Genomic DNA, 15,962 nt, shown 5'->3' with positions numbered 1-15,962 from the left:
TTTAACTGGCATCATTTCTCCGATTTTCACGGAGAATGCAAGATGGTGAGTCTCAATGGGGAACACTGCAGCTAAATACTGTATGTTCACCAGTTCAGTGCTGAACAGAGTAAGAATCTGTCTCGGCATGTGTAAGAGAAGTCAAATTAAAAGTGCACTCTGAGTGACCAAGCTTCTCATCAGCTGAAAGAATCTAAAGGCTAGGCTCAACTTTGCTGAGGAGCATGTTGTGTAGAGAGAATAGAACTGGTCCAAAGTTCACTTTAATGATGAGAGCAAGTTTAATTTATTTGGGTCTGATGGAAAACGTCTCGGGTTACGTATGTAACCTTAGTTCCCTGAGGGAACGAGACGCCGCGTCATGGAACGCTATGGGGAACGCCATTGGCGGGCAGCACTCTGAATCATGTCTACAACCAATGAATGACGGGGTGACGTCACAGGCGCGGTGACGTCATCGACCAGGAAGTATAAAGCACGTGCGTTTGACGCCCGCGGCAGCTCTTTAGGAATGAAGCGAGCGCCGCAGGGTGCAGGAATTATGGTCCGAGACGCGGCTCGAGTTCCCGGAAGGGAACGTCTCGGGTTACGTATGTAACCTTAGTTCCCTGAGGGAACGAGACGCCGCGTCTCGGACCATAATGGAACGCTATGAGGAACGAGACTACCAACGCCCCCATAATTTCCAAGCACTGCGCAGTGTCTGTTCAACCAGGGTGGAAAAGAGAGAGCCCTTGTCTAGCATTCCGCAGACAAGAAGGCCCTGTAATCCTCGGCCCTCGGGCACACGAGGAATGGTAGTCTTCCTCTGTCTGGTCGCCAGCCAGAATGAGAGGTACTCCGCGGCCCTCAGGCACACGCAGAGTCTTAGTCCTTTGTCTGGGAGTTAGCCAGAACAAGAGGGACCGAATGACCACTGTCTAGCATTCCGCGGACAGATGGTGTAGGTAGTCCTTGGTCCGTAGACCCACGAGGACAGTGAACTTGACCTCAAGAGTGCTCCTCGGCCCGCAGGCACACGAGGAGAGGGTGATCCTTTGTCTGGGGGTTCAGCCAGAACAAGAGGGATCCAAGGCTCGGCCTGGAGCTACGCCAGGACGCGAGGGAATAAGCCATTGTCTAGCATTACGCGGACAAGAGGGCACTGCAATCCCCGGCCCTCGGGCACACGGGGAAGACAGTAGGGGCCTCTGCCTGGTAGCCAGCCAGTGCATGAGGCACTCCTCGGCCCTCAGGCAGATGAGGAGTCTTAGTCCTTGGTCTGGGAAAGGCCAGAAACCAGAGGGACCGAAATACACTCGGTCTGGTAGCATCCTGCGCCAGAACACGAGGAGAATTAAGCCATTGTCTAGCATTCTGCGGACAAGAGGGCTGTATAGTTCTCGGCCCTCAGGCACACGAGAACAAGTGGACCTCTGCCTGGTTCGCCAGCCAGTGCGAGAGGTACTTCTCGGCCCTCGGGCTCACGAGGAGTCTTAGTCCTTTGTCTGGGGTTCTGCCAGGACAAGAGGGACTGAGAGAGCTTTTGTCTAGTTTTCCACGGACAAAAGGTTGAAGGATGTAGATCTCTTTTTGTGGCGAAAAGTGACTTCTCTTCTTTCCACAGAAAGAATGCGCCTTGAGAAGTCTCCTCCTGGCTAGGGAGGTGGCTGACTCTCCGGACCTAGTCTCGCTAAGTCGAGAGGACAGCGGAGCCTGGAGCGGCTCTGAGGTCAAGTTCATAGTACCTGACGAATGTCAGGGGCGAGGACCAACCCGCAGCATTGCAGATGTCCTGGATAGGGACACCTGCCGTCAGAGCTCTCGAGGCAGACAGACCTCGAGTGGAGTGAGCCTTGAGTCCCAAGGGAGAAGGGAGACCAGAGGACTCATGAGCAGTAGTAATGGCATCGATGATCCATCTACTAATAGTAGGCTTTGAAGCCGGGCCCCCCCTCTTTGGGGGGCCGTAACAGACAAACAGTTGTTCTGTTCTACGCCACGTGGCAGCTCTGTGGACGTAGGCGTCTAAAGCTCTGACTGGGCACATGCAGTTAAGCTTCCTGTGATCCGGCTCCGAAAATGGAGGAGGATAAAACGCTTGTTGCATTATCAGCTGTGGCGCTAGGGAGGGGACCTTCGGGACGTACCCGACTCTAGGGTAAAGAAAGGCTTTGGCCATCCCTGGAGCAAACTCTAAATGAGAAGGGGCCACCGAAAGGGCCTGCAGGTCCCCAACTCTCTTGAGAGAGGTGAGTGCTAACAGAAGCGCTGTCTTGATAGTGAGTATGCGATCTGTAGACTCCTCTATGGGCTCGAATGGAGGCTTGCATAGAGCTTCTAGTACCACAGCCAGGTCCCACGTGGGAACCCTGGGTGTCACTCGAGGCCTCAACCTGAGTGCACCGTGGAGGAAACGGATGACCAAGGGATCTCGGCCCACTGAGAGACCACCTTGAGGGGCGTGGTAGGCACTTATAGTCACCACGTAAACCTTCAGGGTGGAGTGAGCTAGCCCTGCGGAAAGGCGAGATTGTAGAAACTCCAGGACTGTACCAACCGGGCAGTTAACTGGGTCTAAGTGGTGCTCGTGGCACCATCTCACAAACAAGTTCCACTTAAGGCCATACAGTTTCCTCGTAGAGGGAGCTCTGGATTGGAGAAGGGTCTCAACAACCTCGGTTGAGAGACCCGCTCCTATGAGTTGTGCCCCCTCAGGGGCCACACCCATAACCTCCACTTCTCTGGGTGGGGGTGGCAGATTGCGCCCCCGGCCTGAGATAGGAGGTCCCTCCTGACGGGAATCTCCCATGGAGAGCCGTCGAGGAGAGATATTAGGTCCGAAAACCACACTCGGGCCGGCCAGTACGGGGCTACTAGTAACAGCCGTACTTGAAACCGGCGGACCCTTTCCAGAACTCCCGGGAGCAGAGCGATCGGGGGAAAAGCGTACAGACGAAGCCTCGGCCACGTCTGTACCATGACATCCAGCCCCAGTGGAGCTGGAGGAACTAGAGAGTACCAGAGGGGACATTGCGATGTCTCTCGAGTCGCGAAAAGGTCCACCTGTGCCTGGCCAAACACTCTCCAGATCTGCTTCACCACCTCTGGGTGAAGCATCCATTCCCCCGGGCCTCGGCCCCTGCCTCGACAGGACGTCTGCTCCCACATTCAGATGTCCAGGAATATGGACTGCTCTCAGGGAGAGGAGTTTCTCTTGAGACCAAAGGAGTATCCGGTACGCCAGCTTGTATAAGGGGCGTGAGCGGAGTCCTCCTTGATGGTTTATGTAATAAACCACCGCTGTGCTGTCTGTACGGACCAGCACGTGACGGTTTCTTAGGTCTGGGAGAAAACTCTTCAGAGCCTGGAATACAGCCAGCATCTCTAGGCGATTTATGTGCCAGGAGAGATGGTGATCGCTCCACAGGCCTTGGGCTGAGCGGCCACTCATGACCGCCCCCCATCCGGTGAGGGAAGCATCTGTCGCTAGCGTGACACGGCGACAAGGAGCTCCCAGAACCGGACCCTGAGAGAGGAACCAGGGTTTCTTCCACATGGCCAAGGCACGTAGGCAGCGCCGCGTGACCTTGATCTTGCGGAACGGGTTTCCCCTCGGGGAGAACCCCTGGTCCTGAGCCACCACTGTAGTGGTCTCATGTGCAGCAGTCCAAAAGGTATCACGTTGGAAGCGGCCGCCATAAGACCTAACAGTACTTGAAACTGTTTGACAGTGAGTGACTGGCCTAGCTTTACCGCATTTACTGCAGTCAGTATGGAATCGATCCGGGCAGGAGACATACGTGCCTGCATCGAGATCGAATCCCACACCACGCCTAAGTAAGTGGTCCTCTGTAGTGGAGAAAGCACACTTTTCTTGGCGTTGAGTCTCAACCCCAACTCTTTCATGTGAGCGAGAACAACACCTCGATGCTGAACCGCTAACTGCTGCGAACTGGCTAGGATAAGCCAGTCGTCTATGTAGTTGAGTATGCGGATGCCCTGGAGTCGCAGTGGAGTCAGCGCAGCATCCACACACTTCGTGAAAGTTCGGGGAGAGAGAGCTAGGCCGAAAGGAAGTACTCTGTATTGGTAAGCTTCGCCCCTGAAAGCGAACCTGAGAAACTTCCTGTGTTGAAGAAGGATGGAGACGTGGAAATATGCGTCTTTTAGATCTATCGTGACAAACCAGTCCTCGGACCTGATTTGTGACACGACCTGCTTGACTGTAAGCATTCTGAACTTCAGTTTTCTGACTGAGCGGTTTAGAAGCCTGAGATCTAAGATGGGCCGAAGCCCCCCATCCTTCTTCGGAACAATGAAGTACCGGCTGTAGAACCCGGATTCCCTGTCTTGAGGAGGGACCACCTCGATGGCCTCCTTCCTCAGAAGAGTTTCTACTTCCTGTTCCATTACCAGACCCTGCTCGGGGCTTACTAAAGTTGGAAATACCCCGCTGAAAGGTGGCGGCTTGGCGCCGAATTGAATAGCATAACCTTTCTCTACAGTACGCAGGACCCACATAGAAACATTTGGCAGTAGTTTCCACGCTGCCAGAAAGTTTACTAAGGGAACCAGCCTCTCGAGACTGGTGTCTGGATTTATTCGAGGAATTTATAACTCGGAGACCTGTAACAGCGAGCTGGCAGGAAGCTCCTGAACTAGCTCCTCTGAAGACCCCCGCGGGGGCTGCAAACTCTCCAGGGCCGCTACGTTTCCGGGCGGAACAGCTAGAGGATGTTCGCGGGAGATCGCCGCGCCCTGTAACACTGGCAGGGTTAGCTGACAAATCTCCTGAGGGCCCCGAGGGGGTTTGAAACCCGCACCCTTGGGTACGGTGCAAACCCCCTCGAGAGGGGCTGCCCTCAACGACCCTGAGCCAAAACCGTCAGGGCCGTTTAGCCGAGGACTTATTGGAGGACGACCCTCAGGTCTTGCCTCTTTTTCTTGGAAGCCCCCGACTTAGAGCGTTGCTTTCCGGGTCCCCTAGGCATAGCTGGAGGAGCGCGGGCGGCAACGCTGTTTCTGCGCCTCTCTATGGGAGCTCGTGCACGGCTGAGGCTGCCCCCGTGCAGCAGCCTCAGAGGAGAACACGCGGCGAGGGAGGAATGTCCTGAACGCCGCCGCCTGCTTGCGGGCCTCCTGGTGCCTGGCGACAACGGTGTCAACCGAAGCACCAAAGAGGCCAGAAGGTTGCAGGGGGGCGTCCAGGAGCGTGACCCTGTCCTTCTCTTTGACTTCGGAAAGGGTCAGCCAGAGATGCCTCTCCGCGGCCACCAGGGCTGCCATAGACCGCCCCACAGCGCGGGCGGTCTCCTTGGTGGCGCGGAGAGCTTTAACTTTAACTTTAAGGGGCTTGGTGGGCAAGGACGGAGCCTTTAAGGACGACGCCGAGCCGGGTGAGAGATAGCCCGCAAGCGTCTGCTCAACCCGTGGCATCGTCCTGTAGCCGTACTCCTGTGCACCCCCCACATTACCATAATTTTCAGCGGGGGAGAACAGGCGGAAGGAGTACGGCTTCTCCCACGATCTCGCTAGCTCTTTATGGAGATCGGGGAAGAATGGCAGGCTCCGTCTGTGAGGTGCTGACTTGGTCCGCAGGAAGCGATCATCTAGTCGGCTTCTCTGCGGCTCATGATATTCTTCCGCGGGCCAAGAGATGTTTAATTTGGCTACCGCGTTTGTCAGCACCTCAACGAGCTCCTCATAGTGAGGCGACCGTGGTGGCGGTTGTGGCTCATCCAGGCTTTCCATCTCAACCTCCTCGGAGGAAGAGAGGAAAAACTCTGGAGCCTCCTCCCGGGGGGAAGAAACCGCAGTGCGGGCTTCCACATCCAGGAGGAGGTCGCTCGATCCACTGAGTGAGGGCGGAGATAGGGGGTCACCCGTCTCCAATCCCTCCAGCAGATCGAGCTGCGAACCCCACGAGTGCAGCCGCCGCTCCGCCTCGACGGAAGCGGGGCCAGACCCGCGGGGAACGCTGGTGAAAGCCCCCTCCGCAAAGAGGGCTTTCCGGGAGCGAAGCACCCGCACCGGAAGGCGTTCACAGTGCGGACAGCCAGCATTTTCGAGGGCTGACTGTGCGTGCTCCGCTCCCAAGCAGACCACACATAGGCTGTGTGTATCCCCACCAACAATGAAGCGTTGGCAGGGAGGGACACACTGCCTATGCGGGCGCTTAACCACCACCAAACTCTCTTTTTTATTTTGCTTAGGTTGTGATGAAGCCATTGCTCAAATAAAAGTGTACCAAACTGGGCACGAAAAACAGCAATGACTTCGAGACAGACAGACACAGAGCGCTCTCGCTGAATGACAAAAGCTGCCGCGGGCGTCAAACGCACGTGCTTTATACTTCCTGGTCGATGACGTCACCGCGCCTGTGACGTCACCCCCGTCATTCATTGGTTGTAGACATGATTCAGAGTGCTGCCCGCCAATGGCGTTCCCCATAGCGTTCTATGACGCGGCTCGAGTTCCCGGAAGGGAACATTTAGTTTGGCATCAAAATGGGGTGAGACTGAAGCCCAAAGATGTAAAGAAGTTAGTGAAAGGTGGAGAGGAAGTGTCATGGTTTGGGGGATGTGCTGAAGCCTTGTAAACCCTCTAGAATTGTCTATATTTCTGCATAAATATAAATCAAAAGATTATCAGTTTTTTCACAAAAGTTGACAAAGAGAACCAACGCAAACAAATGAGATGAAATCTTTAGGATTATCATATAATTTGAAGGTAAAATTAGAGTCCATCTGTTCAGAGGTGTTTTCAAACAGTGAGATCAGGTGTTAGTGTGTGCCCTGTTTTATTTAAAGAACAGGAATCTATCAAAGTCTGATCATATTTGTGGAAGTAAAGATCTCTGAGGACCTCAGAAAAAGAGTTGTTGCTGCTCATGACTGGAAAAGGTTACAAAACAATCTCTAAAGAGTTTGGACTCCACAAACATACAGTCAGACAGATTGTGTCCAAATGGAGGAAATTCAAGATCACTCTTACCCTCCCCTGGAGTGGTCGCTCAACAAAAAATCACTCCAAAAGCAAGCAAGCTTTCTCACATTGGCTAATGTCAATGTTCATGACTCCACCATCAGGAGAACACTAAACAGTCATAGTGTACATAGCAGAAGAAGAAAGCAGCTGCTCTCCAAAAAGAAAAAAAAAAAAAAGATAACGTGGACAAGCCAGAGGACTATTGGATAAAGGTTTAATGGATGGATAAGACTGATGAAACAATGAATTCTGAATTATATCAGCAAATTCTAAAGAAAAATGTCAAGACATCTGTCCGAGAACTGAATCAAGAGAAAGTGGCTTATGCAGTAAGACAACGACCCCAAGCACAAAAGTCGTTCTACCAAAAAAAAGGGTTAAACAAACAAAGTTATTGTTTTGGAATGGAAGAGTCAAAGTCCAGAACTTAATCAAATTGAAAAGTTGTGGAAAAACTGGAAGCAAGCAGTTCATGGGAGAAAGTGGTACTGAAGCTGAAGTGGTTCTGCACTGAGGAATGAGCTAAAATTTGTAGAGAATGTCATTAGCTCAAAGAATTTCAAATTGATCAACATGTGTGTACAAGTGTTTCTTACTTCACATGTGTTCTCCACCAGGTCTTTTTTGACCAATGAATAGGATGAAATGAGTTATTTAAAACATACATTTCAGTCAGGGAAAGTAGTTTAACTCACAGGAAATTGTGTATAATAATCATCATTAAATATACGCAATTTCCAGCTTCTGATCAGTAACAGTAATGATGATATCGACTTGTTTCTTTGTCCAGCAAATTCTTCAGTGATACCCATTACTCTGACGTTGGCTCGTCGTCACGGCAACGTGTTTTACTAATCAGAAGGGAGTTAAAACAATTGAACAAAATAGGGCTTAAGGTAGCAATATGAGATCGAAACAGTTTAAGTGACTTTTGTAATGTAAGCATTCAGCACAGAGAATCATTATATGTGAATATATGGTTGTTTATTAAACTATTCTACTTACAAACGATCGCACATAGACAAACGTACATAAAACACAAATAGACAAAGAACGCGTGAGAGAGAGAGTATGAGAGAGAAAAGAGAGTGAGAGAGAGTTTCATGGTACAGGAATGAACGGTTCTGAACAACCTGAAATCGTTTTTTATAAAACGCCTTAAACGCTATCTACGTTTGTAGAAAGAAACGGATACTTGCAAGCTCCTTTTATTGTGCATTGGCTCCGTATGTGTTCAGTTTGGAAAGTCCTTTTCCAGTTCCTTGAGAGTTCCTTGAGTTTCCAAGTAACTTAGGCCTCATCTCCTTACCGCCCCCCCCCCTCCCCCATGGATATGGGGGAGGTGGCGGCATGTCGTGTTCAGTCCAGTAGAAAAAAGAAGAGAGAGGGCGGAACTGTGTGTGGGCCCTTTAACATCTTGGCAAGTCACGCCTCTTAGGGTGGGCTTGACCAATGAGAGAGGATGAAATTCCAAGCGGGAGGTTTGGCTATAAAGTGGGCTTTTACGATCCTTTGTCTTGAGAGCAAAGTACTTTCTACTAGGGATTCATGAAACTATAATATGTTAAATGTGTATCGCCATATAATATACATCATCCTTTAGACCATCAAAATACGAATTCAGAGATACCAAACATTACCATGTGGTTACACCGCACAACACATCCATCCATATCTATAGTAACACATGCATAAAAAACATTACACAATATCAAAAGACAAGATACCCAAACCACAATAAAATAGACACTGACTTGAGGGTTGGTTTGTTCATTCCTAGGAAGGTTTGTTAAAGAATTGATGAACAAAGTAAGTTACCATTGCAGTCAATTTTAAGAGAGAGTTGGTTGGGGGAGTTGCGATTCACATACTTTGGCGTCGTAAAGTTTATCTGGTCTGGCGGAGGTGTCCTGGTCACTATAGCAACCGGGGGCCTTATGGGCCATTCTGAGACTTGCCGGAGCCTACAGTTGAGGACTGGGTAAAGGAGGGGTCTGTGATTTTTTTAATACTCTAATGCACAATTGTGTGTTTGATTGGTCCAGACCCTACAAATTCTAATAATAAACTTAGCAGTTACATGAAACATTTAGCTGCAGTTATTGCTGCAAAAGAGGGTCACACTAGATACTGAAAGCAAAGATTCACATACTTTTCCCACTCACAGATATGTAATCTTTTTGTATAGATATATATTTATATATATTTGTCTGCATAAATGTTTTTTTCTTTTTTCAGCAAAAAATAAAAATAAGATATCTCATTTTGTTGCTTATAATCTAATTTATATACTAGATGGATGTGCACATTTTAGAGAAAACTGAAAACTGACAGACTTGACTTCTGTCTTTTCTTGTCCCATTGAAGAAGCCAATGATGAGCTGTCATCAGATGACTGATGATCTCATGGATGACTAAAGGTTTTGTCGTTGTTATTTTGGTTGCATTTGTGAGTTGTGATTAAAAATATAACTGTGTAAAACACAACATATCTGGATGTTTTAAGATCCAATTTACAAGCCTTTTGTTTTTTATACTGACGAATGTTGGCTTTTGCATATCATGTTTGAAAGGCATATGAAAAGTAAAACTAGTTCAGTTTAAAACATTCTTTAATAAAAAATTATCAGGCTAATGAAAGAACTGGTTTAAAGGGGTCAAATTGTTCTCTTTAACAAAGTCTTTATTTTGTTTTAAGGGTTCTATAGAACATTCTCTTATGCTTGGTGATTCGAAAAACACATTATTTTTCACATAATTAACATTACAATAGCTTTCTGCCCAGCCTGGCACAAATGGCTCGATTAGTTCTGGGTTTGATGAAGGCCCGCTTTACGAAAAAAAAAAAAAAAAAGTGTGTTGTGATTGGTTAGCTGTCCCCCTGCGTTGAGATTGGTGAACAGCTTAGATGGCATTTCAGTCCTGTCACACCCTCTTCCCAAAGCAGCAAGTCCCCTGTACAACTGTTAGCGCAAGCTAGACTAAAGGGATTCTTACGTTTTAAATATGGATTTTTTTCTTACAAAAACACATCGGCTCGCCATAGGAGGCTTTTATTGACCCCCACTTTATTGGACTTGTTTTGGACTGATGGAGAGAAACACTTTTCTATGCCGTTCTAAAGCTTGGGAGTGCCAGGATAATTTTTAATACAACTCAGATTGCATAAGGCTAGTGAAGCTATCTACACTGTATGATGAATAAATCCGACACGGCCACCAATGACTTCACTCAATGCTTGTGTTTACATGAAGTGAAAAAGCATAATAGGACCCCTTTAAAGAGTTGACTATATCAGATGTGATATTCACATCTTGTTTAAGGATAATGTAACTGGCAATCCTGCAGTGACAACAACTAAACCATTGTGCCACCTACATCACATGCTGTCTGCTCAATTAACCAAGAAAAATCAGCCAGTATGTGAAGGATTTGAATGATGTGGAATGAAGGCTCTTTGTCTTTACTATTGTAATAAATGGTGTGTGTTTGAAGGAAACAATATAGCACAGATTTCATGGGTCATTCTCAATGCCAGTTGTGAATAATAACCAGAATACTGTACATCATTTACATCAAAAATTTAAATAAAACTCGAATTTTATTACCTAACAGGAAGGGTTCTGTCCCCCTTGCGTCGGTCCATCTCTCTCTGAGGAACTGGATACCATCTGAAGTTGAGTTTCCAGTTGAATCCCCCATAGGTCATATCTGAGCCGGCCATGTACTCGAATGTCTCATCACTGATGACATCAATGATTGGACAGACCACAGCCCTCCTAGAATGACAAACAAAAATAACCCATTCACCTTCACCCAAGTGTTGCAGTGGAAAATAGGGTATTTTGACAATAATTACTTATTTTTCTTTAAATATTAAATTACAGCCATATACAAATGATTATTACAAACAAAACATGAGAAATCTAAGAAAAAAAATGGAGGGAAACAAGAGAATAGTTAAAAACTCTCTGCCAAATAAAATACATGCTCTTTAGTTTACTTTAAGACTCACTTCAGAAGTGAATGGGAGCATGTCTAATGTAATCTATTTTTCCTATTCTATTCTATCGTTCAGGAAAGCAACAGATAATTTTTGGCCGCTTTGAACTCATTGTGACATCTCTGAATGTTGGATATAGCGCATGTCATGTCCAGGTTACATATATTTTATTTTGTCTCTTTGAATTGTAAAGATTTATACATACACATTGTCCAAAGAAAAACACAATGTGAACAAACTTGTACAATAAAAAAGTGAGGGGGTGTTTTTTTCTTACAAATGCAGAGAGCACGTCAAATGGTCACACCACCCTAAGATCCTGGATTCAGGTTAATTTAGGTTTAAACTGGAAGCTTTAGCTAGTTCAAACACTAACACCTCTTTTAACTGTATAACAGTCCAAAATGGCTGTGGATCAGGTCAACCTGTCTGGGTTTATTTTGCAATAACACCCTAGACATTATCCTTTGATACTATCCTGTATCAAAAAATACCTAGACACATTTCCAAATAGAAACAGTCCACAATATAGCTCATGCTTCCAGAATCTTAATTGGATAAACACCTCTAGCTTCAGCACCACTAGACTGATTCTGATCAATGCAAACTCAATACATGGACTGCATAATGCTATACACACCCATATGACCAACATATCCCTTACTGCTCCTTGATTCAGCTAGACGGTGGAATAAAAATCCTTAAAGGATACAGCATAAAGCACATGCTCTCACAGATAGGGTTCCTGTATCAAAGCACAGATGCACCTGAACATGAAGCTGATCGAGACTAAGAACGTGAGTGTGCTTGTAAGAGTAACAAGATATTCTTAGTAATGTAAGTCCCAATCTGTGTTCTGTACCTGAATCTGTGTGAACGTAATAAAGATCCCTTTACAAATGGAGGACACGTCACACTTACTGACGAGTAACAGGATTACACTTTGAGAAACCATGAACCAAAGCAACTGGAAAAGTATTCCAAGCAAGGTAAATAAGCAGTAGAATGTATGCTTGATTACTGGCTTTAATTTAATAGTAAATGTTTCTGTCACGTTTCAACAAAGGTCAGGGTCCAAATGCAGGGGAAGAATTATTTAATAAAACAAAACACAAACAAACAAAACCAAAAGGCCAACACGGCACAACACGACAAGATCACGGGTTCAGAAACACAGAGACAGGCATACGATACCGAAGACAGCATACAGGAAACAATGCAGCCAGGATGAGTAGTGGGAAATGAGTGTTCTTATAGACCAGATAATTGTGGACAGATGTGAGTGTAATCAGTGCTAATGACTAGACAGGAGTGTACAATTAGGGATGTGTAGTGCAGGGAAGGGAAAACAGCGACCTCAGGTGGCTGAGTGGAGCCCCACAGCCCAGATCATGACAGTTTCTGTACAATTTCAAATAAACATCTAAACATTTACCCAAACACTTTCCCAAATTTTGCTACATTAAACCACAGACAACATCACCACTGCATGTGTAAGTATCTTGGTAGTGATGCAGTTGGCTTAAAAAACCAGGATGGCTTAAAATGATTTAAAATGAAGCAAACTTTAAAATAAGATAAAAATAGCTAAAAATCCAGATGCAGGCTGACATAATATTTTTCTTGTAATCCATTCCCTCAACTACTGCCATTTTTATTGAAGAACCAGGGTTTCACAGTTTTGGTAAACTTTATAATTGAATTAAAAAAAAGTCCTATAATCCTGAATAACTGAAAAAGCCAAGTAAATAAAATAAATGATAATAAAAAGTGTAAACTCTGGAATGATGGGATTAAGTTACTTTAACAATTTAATTTTCTATAATTAGGGTAAATGCTAACTAGTGTAAATAAAATCATAATACCAGTCTTAGAATATTGTGTTTGACAATAGGGGACCTTGGATTCAAAAGGCAGAACCATTGCTCTATACAGTATATTCTTTCTGACCATGAATTTATTGTAAACATATTTTGCAGAGTACTATATTTAGTTCTTCTTATGGTAAAAACCATGAGAAAAGTAAAAGCAAAAATAACTTGTCTTGTAAACATTCACAAGTCTATAAAATGTAAAGTTTGGGGCTCAGGAATATACTGTCTACAGACAGTCAAGCACACTCACCTGTCCTCTTTGATGCGGGCCAGCAGTGGCTCTAGCCACCCTATAGTGCACTCACAGTGGGCGTCCAGGAAGGTGATGACCTGTCCTCGCGTAGCTGCCGCCCCTCTTAGCCGTGCTCGAATCAAACCAGATCGCTGTTCCATCCTCAAAATTCGAACTGGAACCTCCAGAGTCACAACATAGTCCTCTAATTTTTTCTTTAGAAAATCTGTAATCCATCAATCAGTCAATAAAAACAGGGGTCATCTACACAGATTAGATAATGGTGGCCAGCTTTATATTACACACATCTTAATGTTTCCCCACTTCACTCTCTAAAAAGGTGAATGTCATTTATGGACTAAAAACTTCAGAGAAAATATACTGCCAACATACACATAAACGATGAGACTGGAGATATTTTGACATTGCAATACTGAAGGAATTAACTTAACATGGAAATAATTAAAATGATTAGTTATTGAAATTATGTGATTAGGACCTCTCTCGCTGGCATCATCCACCAGAAGTATCTCGAGCAGCAGGTGCCTGGGCGAGCGGTTTATTGCACTGTGTACGGTTCTTAGAAGTGTACTCCAGGCTTCATTATGAAACACGATCACAATGCTGGTGTTTGGAAGGTCATCAGGGTATGTCTTCGTTTTACAGCTGAGGAACACATAAGAACAGAGTTTATATCATAAAAATTGTAAAAAAAAAAAAAAAAAAAAAAATGCCAAAACAAATGATTTTTAGACAGAGTCAAATACTTTTCATTTGTATAGCACTTTTCACAATACACAGAAGTGTTTCAAAGCAGCTTTGCAGAGAACCATGATGTTCATGTTTATAATACTGTAATATCTTCATAACATATAGTCACATTTAGTACATTAGAGCAGGACAATAATATAGATTACATTTTGCAACACTTTAAACAATCACAAGATTTTGATATTTACTTTATAAAAATATCTCTAAAGTATATTCCTATTCGTATTTACATTTTTTTAGCACCAGGGTGACTAGGAGCATGAAATTGTGCAGCCATGACTTCCTGTTCCACACGATTATAAATATGAGGAACACAAAGGCCAAATTCCCTTAATCATCCATCACAATGAGTAAAACCAAAGAACATTGTTCTGATGTGCAGAACAAGTTTGTTGACCTTCACAAAATAGAAAGTGGCTGTAAGAAAAGAGCTAAATCGTTGAACATCCCCATTTCCATCATCAGGGCGATAATTAAGAAGTTCCAATCAACTAAAGATGTTACAAGTTTACCTGGAAGACGACATGTGTCTATATCATCCTAATGCACGATAGGAGGAGAGTTTGAGTGGCCAAAGACTCTCCAAGGATCACATCTGGAGAATTGCAGAGATTAGCTGTGTCTTGGGGTCAGAAAGCCTAAAATAAAATTATCAAACAGCCCCTACATTACCACATGTTCGGGAGGGTTTCAAGAAAAATCTTCCTGGCTCATCCAAAAACAAACTCCAGCATATTCAGTTGTCAGACATGATTGGAACTTCAAACAGGACTGGCTTCTATGGTCAGATGAAACTAAAAATGAGCTTTTTGGCAGCTAACAATCCAGATGGTTTTGGTGCAGACAGAGATAAAAAGTACCCCATGCCCATGGTTTTTAATGTTGTAGGCCTAGTTTTCTGCCGGAGGACCTGGACATCTTGTTTAGATACATGGTTTCATGGATTCTAAATACCAGCAGATAAAAAAATCAAAATCTGACTGCCTCTGTTGATAATCTTATAAAGGGCCGTGGTTTGATCTTCCAGCAGGACGATGATCCAAAACAAACATCAAAATCAACACAAAAATGTGTCACTAAGCACAGAATGAAGCTTCTACCATGGCCGTCCCGTCCCGACCCTGTAGAAACTAAAGAGAAGCAGAACCAACATGAAACTAGGAAGAGAGAGATTCTGGAGAATCTAGAGATTCTGTATGAAGGAATGATCTCTGATCTCTTGTCAGGTGTTCTCAAAAAACTCATTAGACATTGTTGGAGACATTGGTGCAGAGCTGTTATCTTGGAAAAAGAATGTTGCAATAATTGGGTGCCAATAATAGTGGCCAAAGTTAACTAAAGAAAAACATTTATTTCATAATGAGTTCTATTTCCTTTCGCTCCAGACTGCCAGAGGCAGTGCTAAAGCACTAATGGAATACTCCTCGCGCTCGCGCTTGACCGAGAATAATAAAGTTGTCACCTCGTGACCAGTGACGTGCCTTGAACTATAATAACCTCTTAGCACGTCACCTCGATCTCTTTCTCATTCTCGCTTGTTGAATTGAACGTGACGATAATTTGTGCAGCTTGCTGCTGAAGAGATCTTCAGGATATATCACGAGCTGTTTCGTCTTGATTACATCACTTATACAATTGTTGGATTTACACGCATCTCGCGGTGCACAGTGTAGCGTATGGACCAATCAGACAGTTATTTGTTACATTTAACAAATCCTTAAAACCAACAAGCCAACTATAGGTTGGCGTTCTGGAAACAACCCCCGAAATGCACCAACAGGCCAAAGGGCTCAGTTGCCAGGGCGACTATCTGATAACACCAGTTTTACGATCCAAAGGTATGCAGCAACTTTAGGAAAGACCTAAAGATGAAGATTTGGCCTGTTGAAATGGACTCTTCCCTAATTCATAGAAAACCCTTCCTATGAATGAACACCCAAATCATTGTGTATAATAGTGCGGTTTATGTATATTGTCTTTTGTATTGTGTAATGTTTTTTATGCACGTGTTACTATAGATATAGATAGAAATATTATGTAGTATAACCACACGGTCATGTTTGGTATCTCTGAATTCGTATTTTGGTGATCTAAAAGATGATGCATTGTCATG

The 15,962-nt window shown here is 45.0% G+C and overlaps 1 protein-coding gene across 1 annotated transcript in view; it reads right to left on the bottom strand.

Moving 5' to 3' along the window:
- Nucleotides 1-15,962, bottom strand: part of galnt13 (polypeptide N-acetylgalactosaminyltransferase 13) — a 107,466-nt gene that overhangs the window by 25,172 nt on the left and 66,332 nt on the right. The window contains exons 4-6 of the mRNA XM_073845698.1: nt 13,578-13,744; nt 13,097-13,304; nt 10,578-10,748 (exon numbers count right to left, since the gene is read on the bottom strand). Of these exons, the coding sequence (XP_073701799.1) occupies nt 10,578-10,748; nt 13,097-13,304; nt 13,578-13,744 (546 nt within the window). The remainder of the gene's footprint in view (nt 1-10,577; nt 10,749-13,096; nt 13,305-13,577; nt 13,745-15,962) is intronic.

This window comes from Garra rufa, chromosome 8 (assembly GCF_049309525.1).
Source record: "Garra rufa chromosome 8, GarRuf1.0, whole genome shotgun sequence".
NCBI classification, from domain to species: Eukaryota; Metazoa; Chordata; class Actinopteri; order Cypriniformes; family Cyprinidae; genus Garra; species Garra rufa.
The sequence above is the reverse complement of the archived record's forward strand: the minus strand, read 5'-3'. Positions and strand labels throughout refer to the sequence as shown.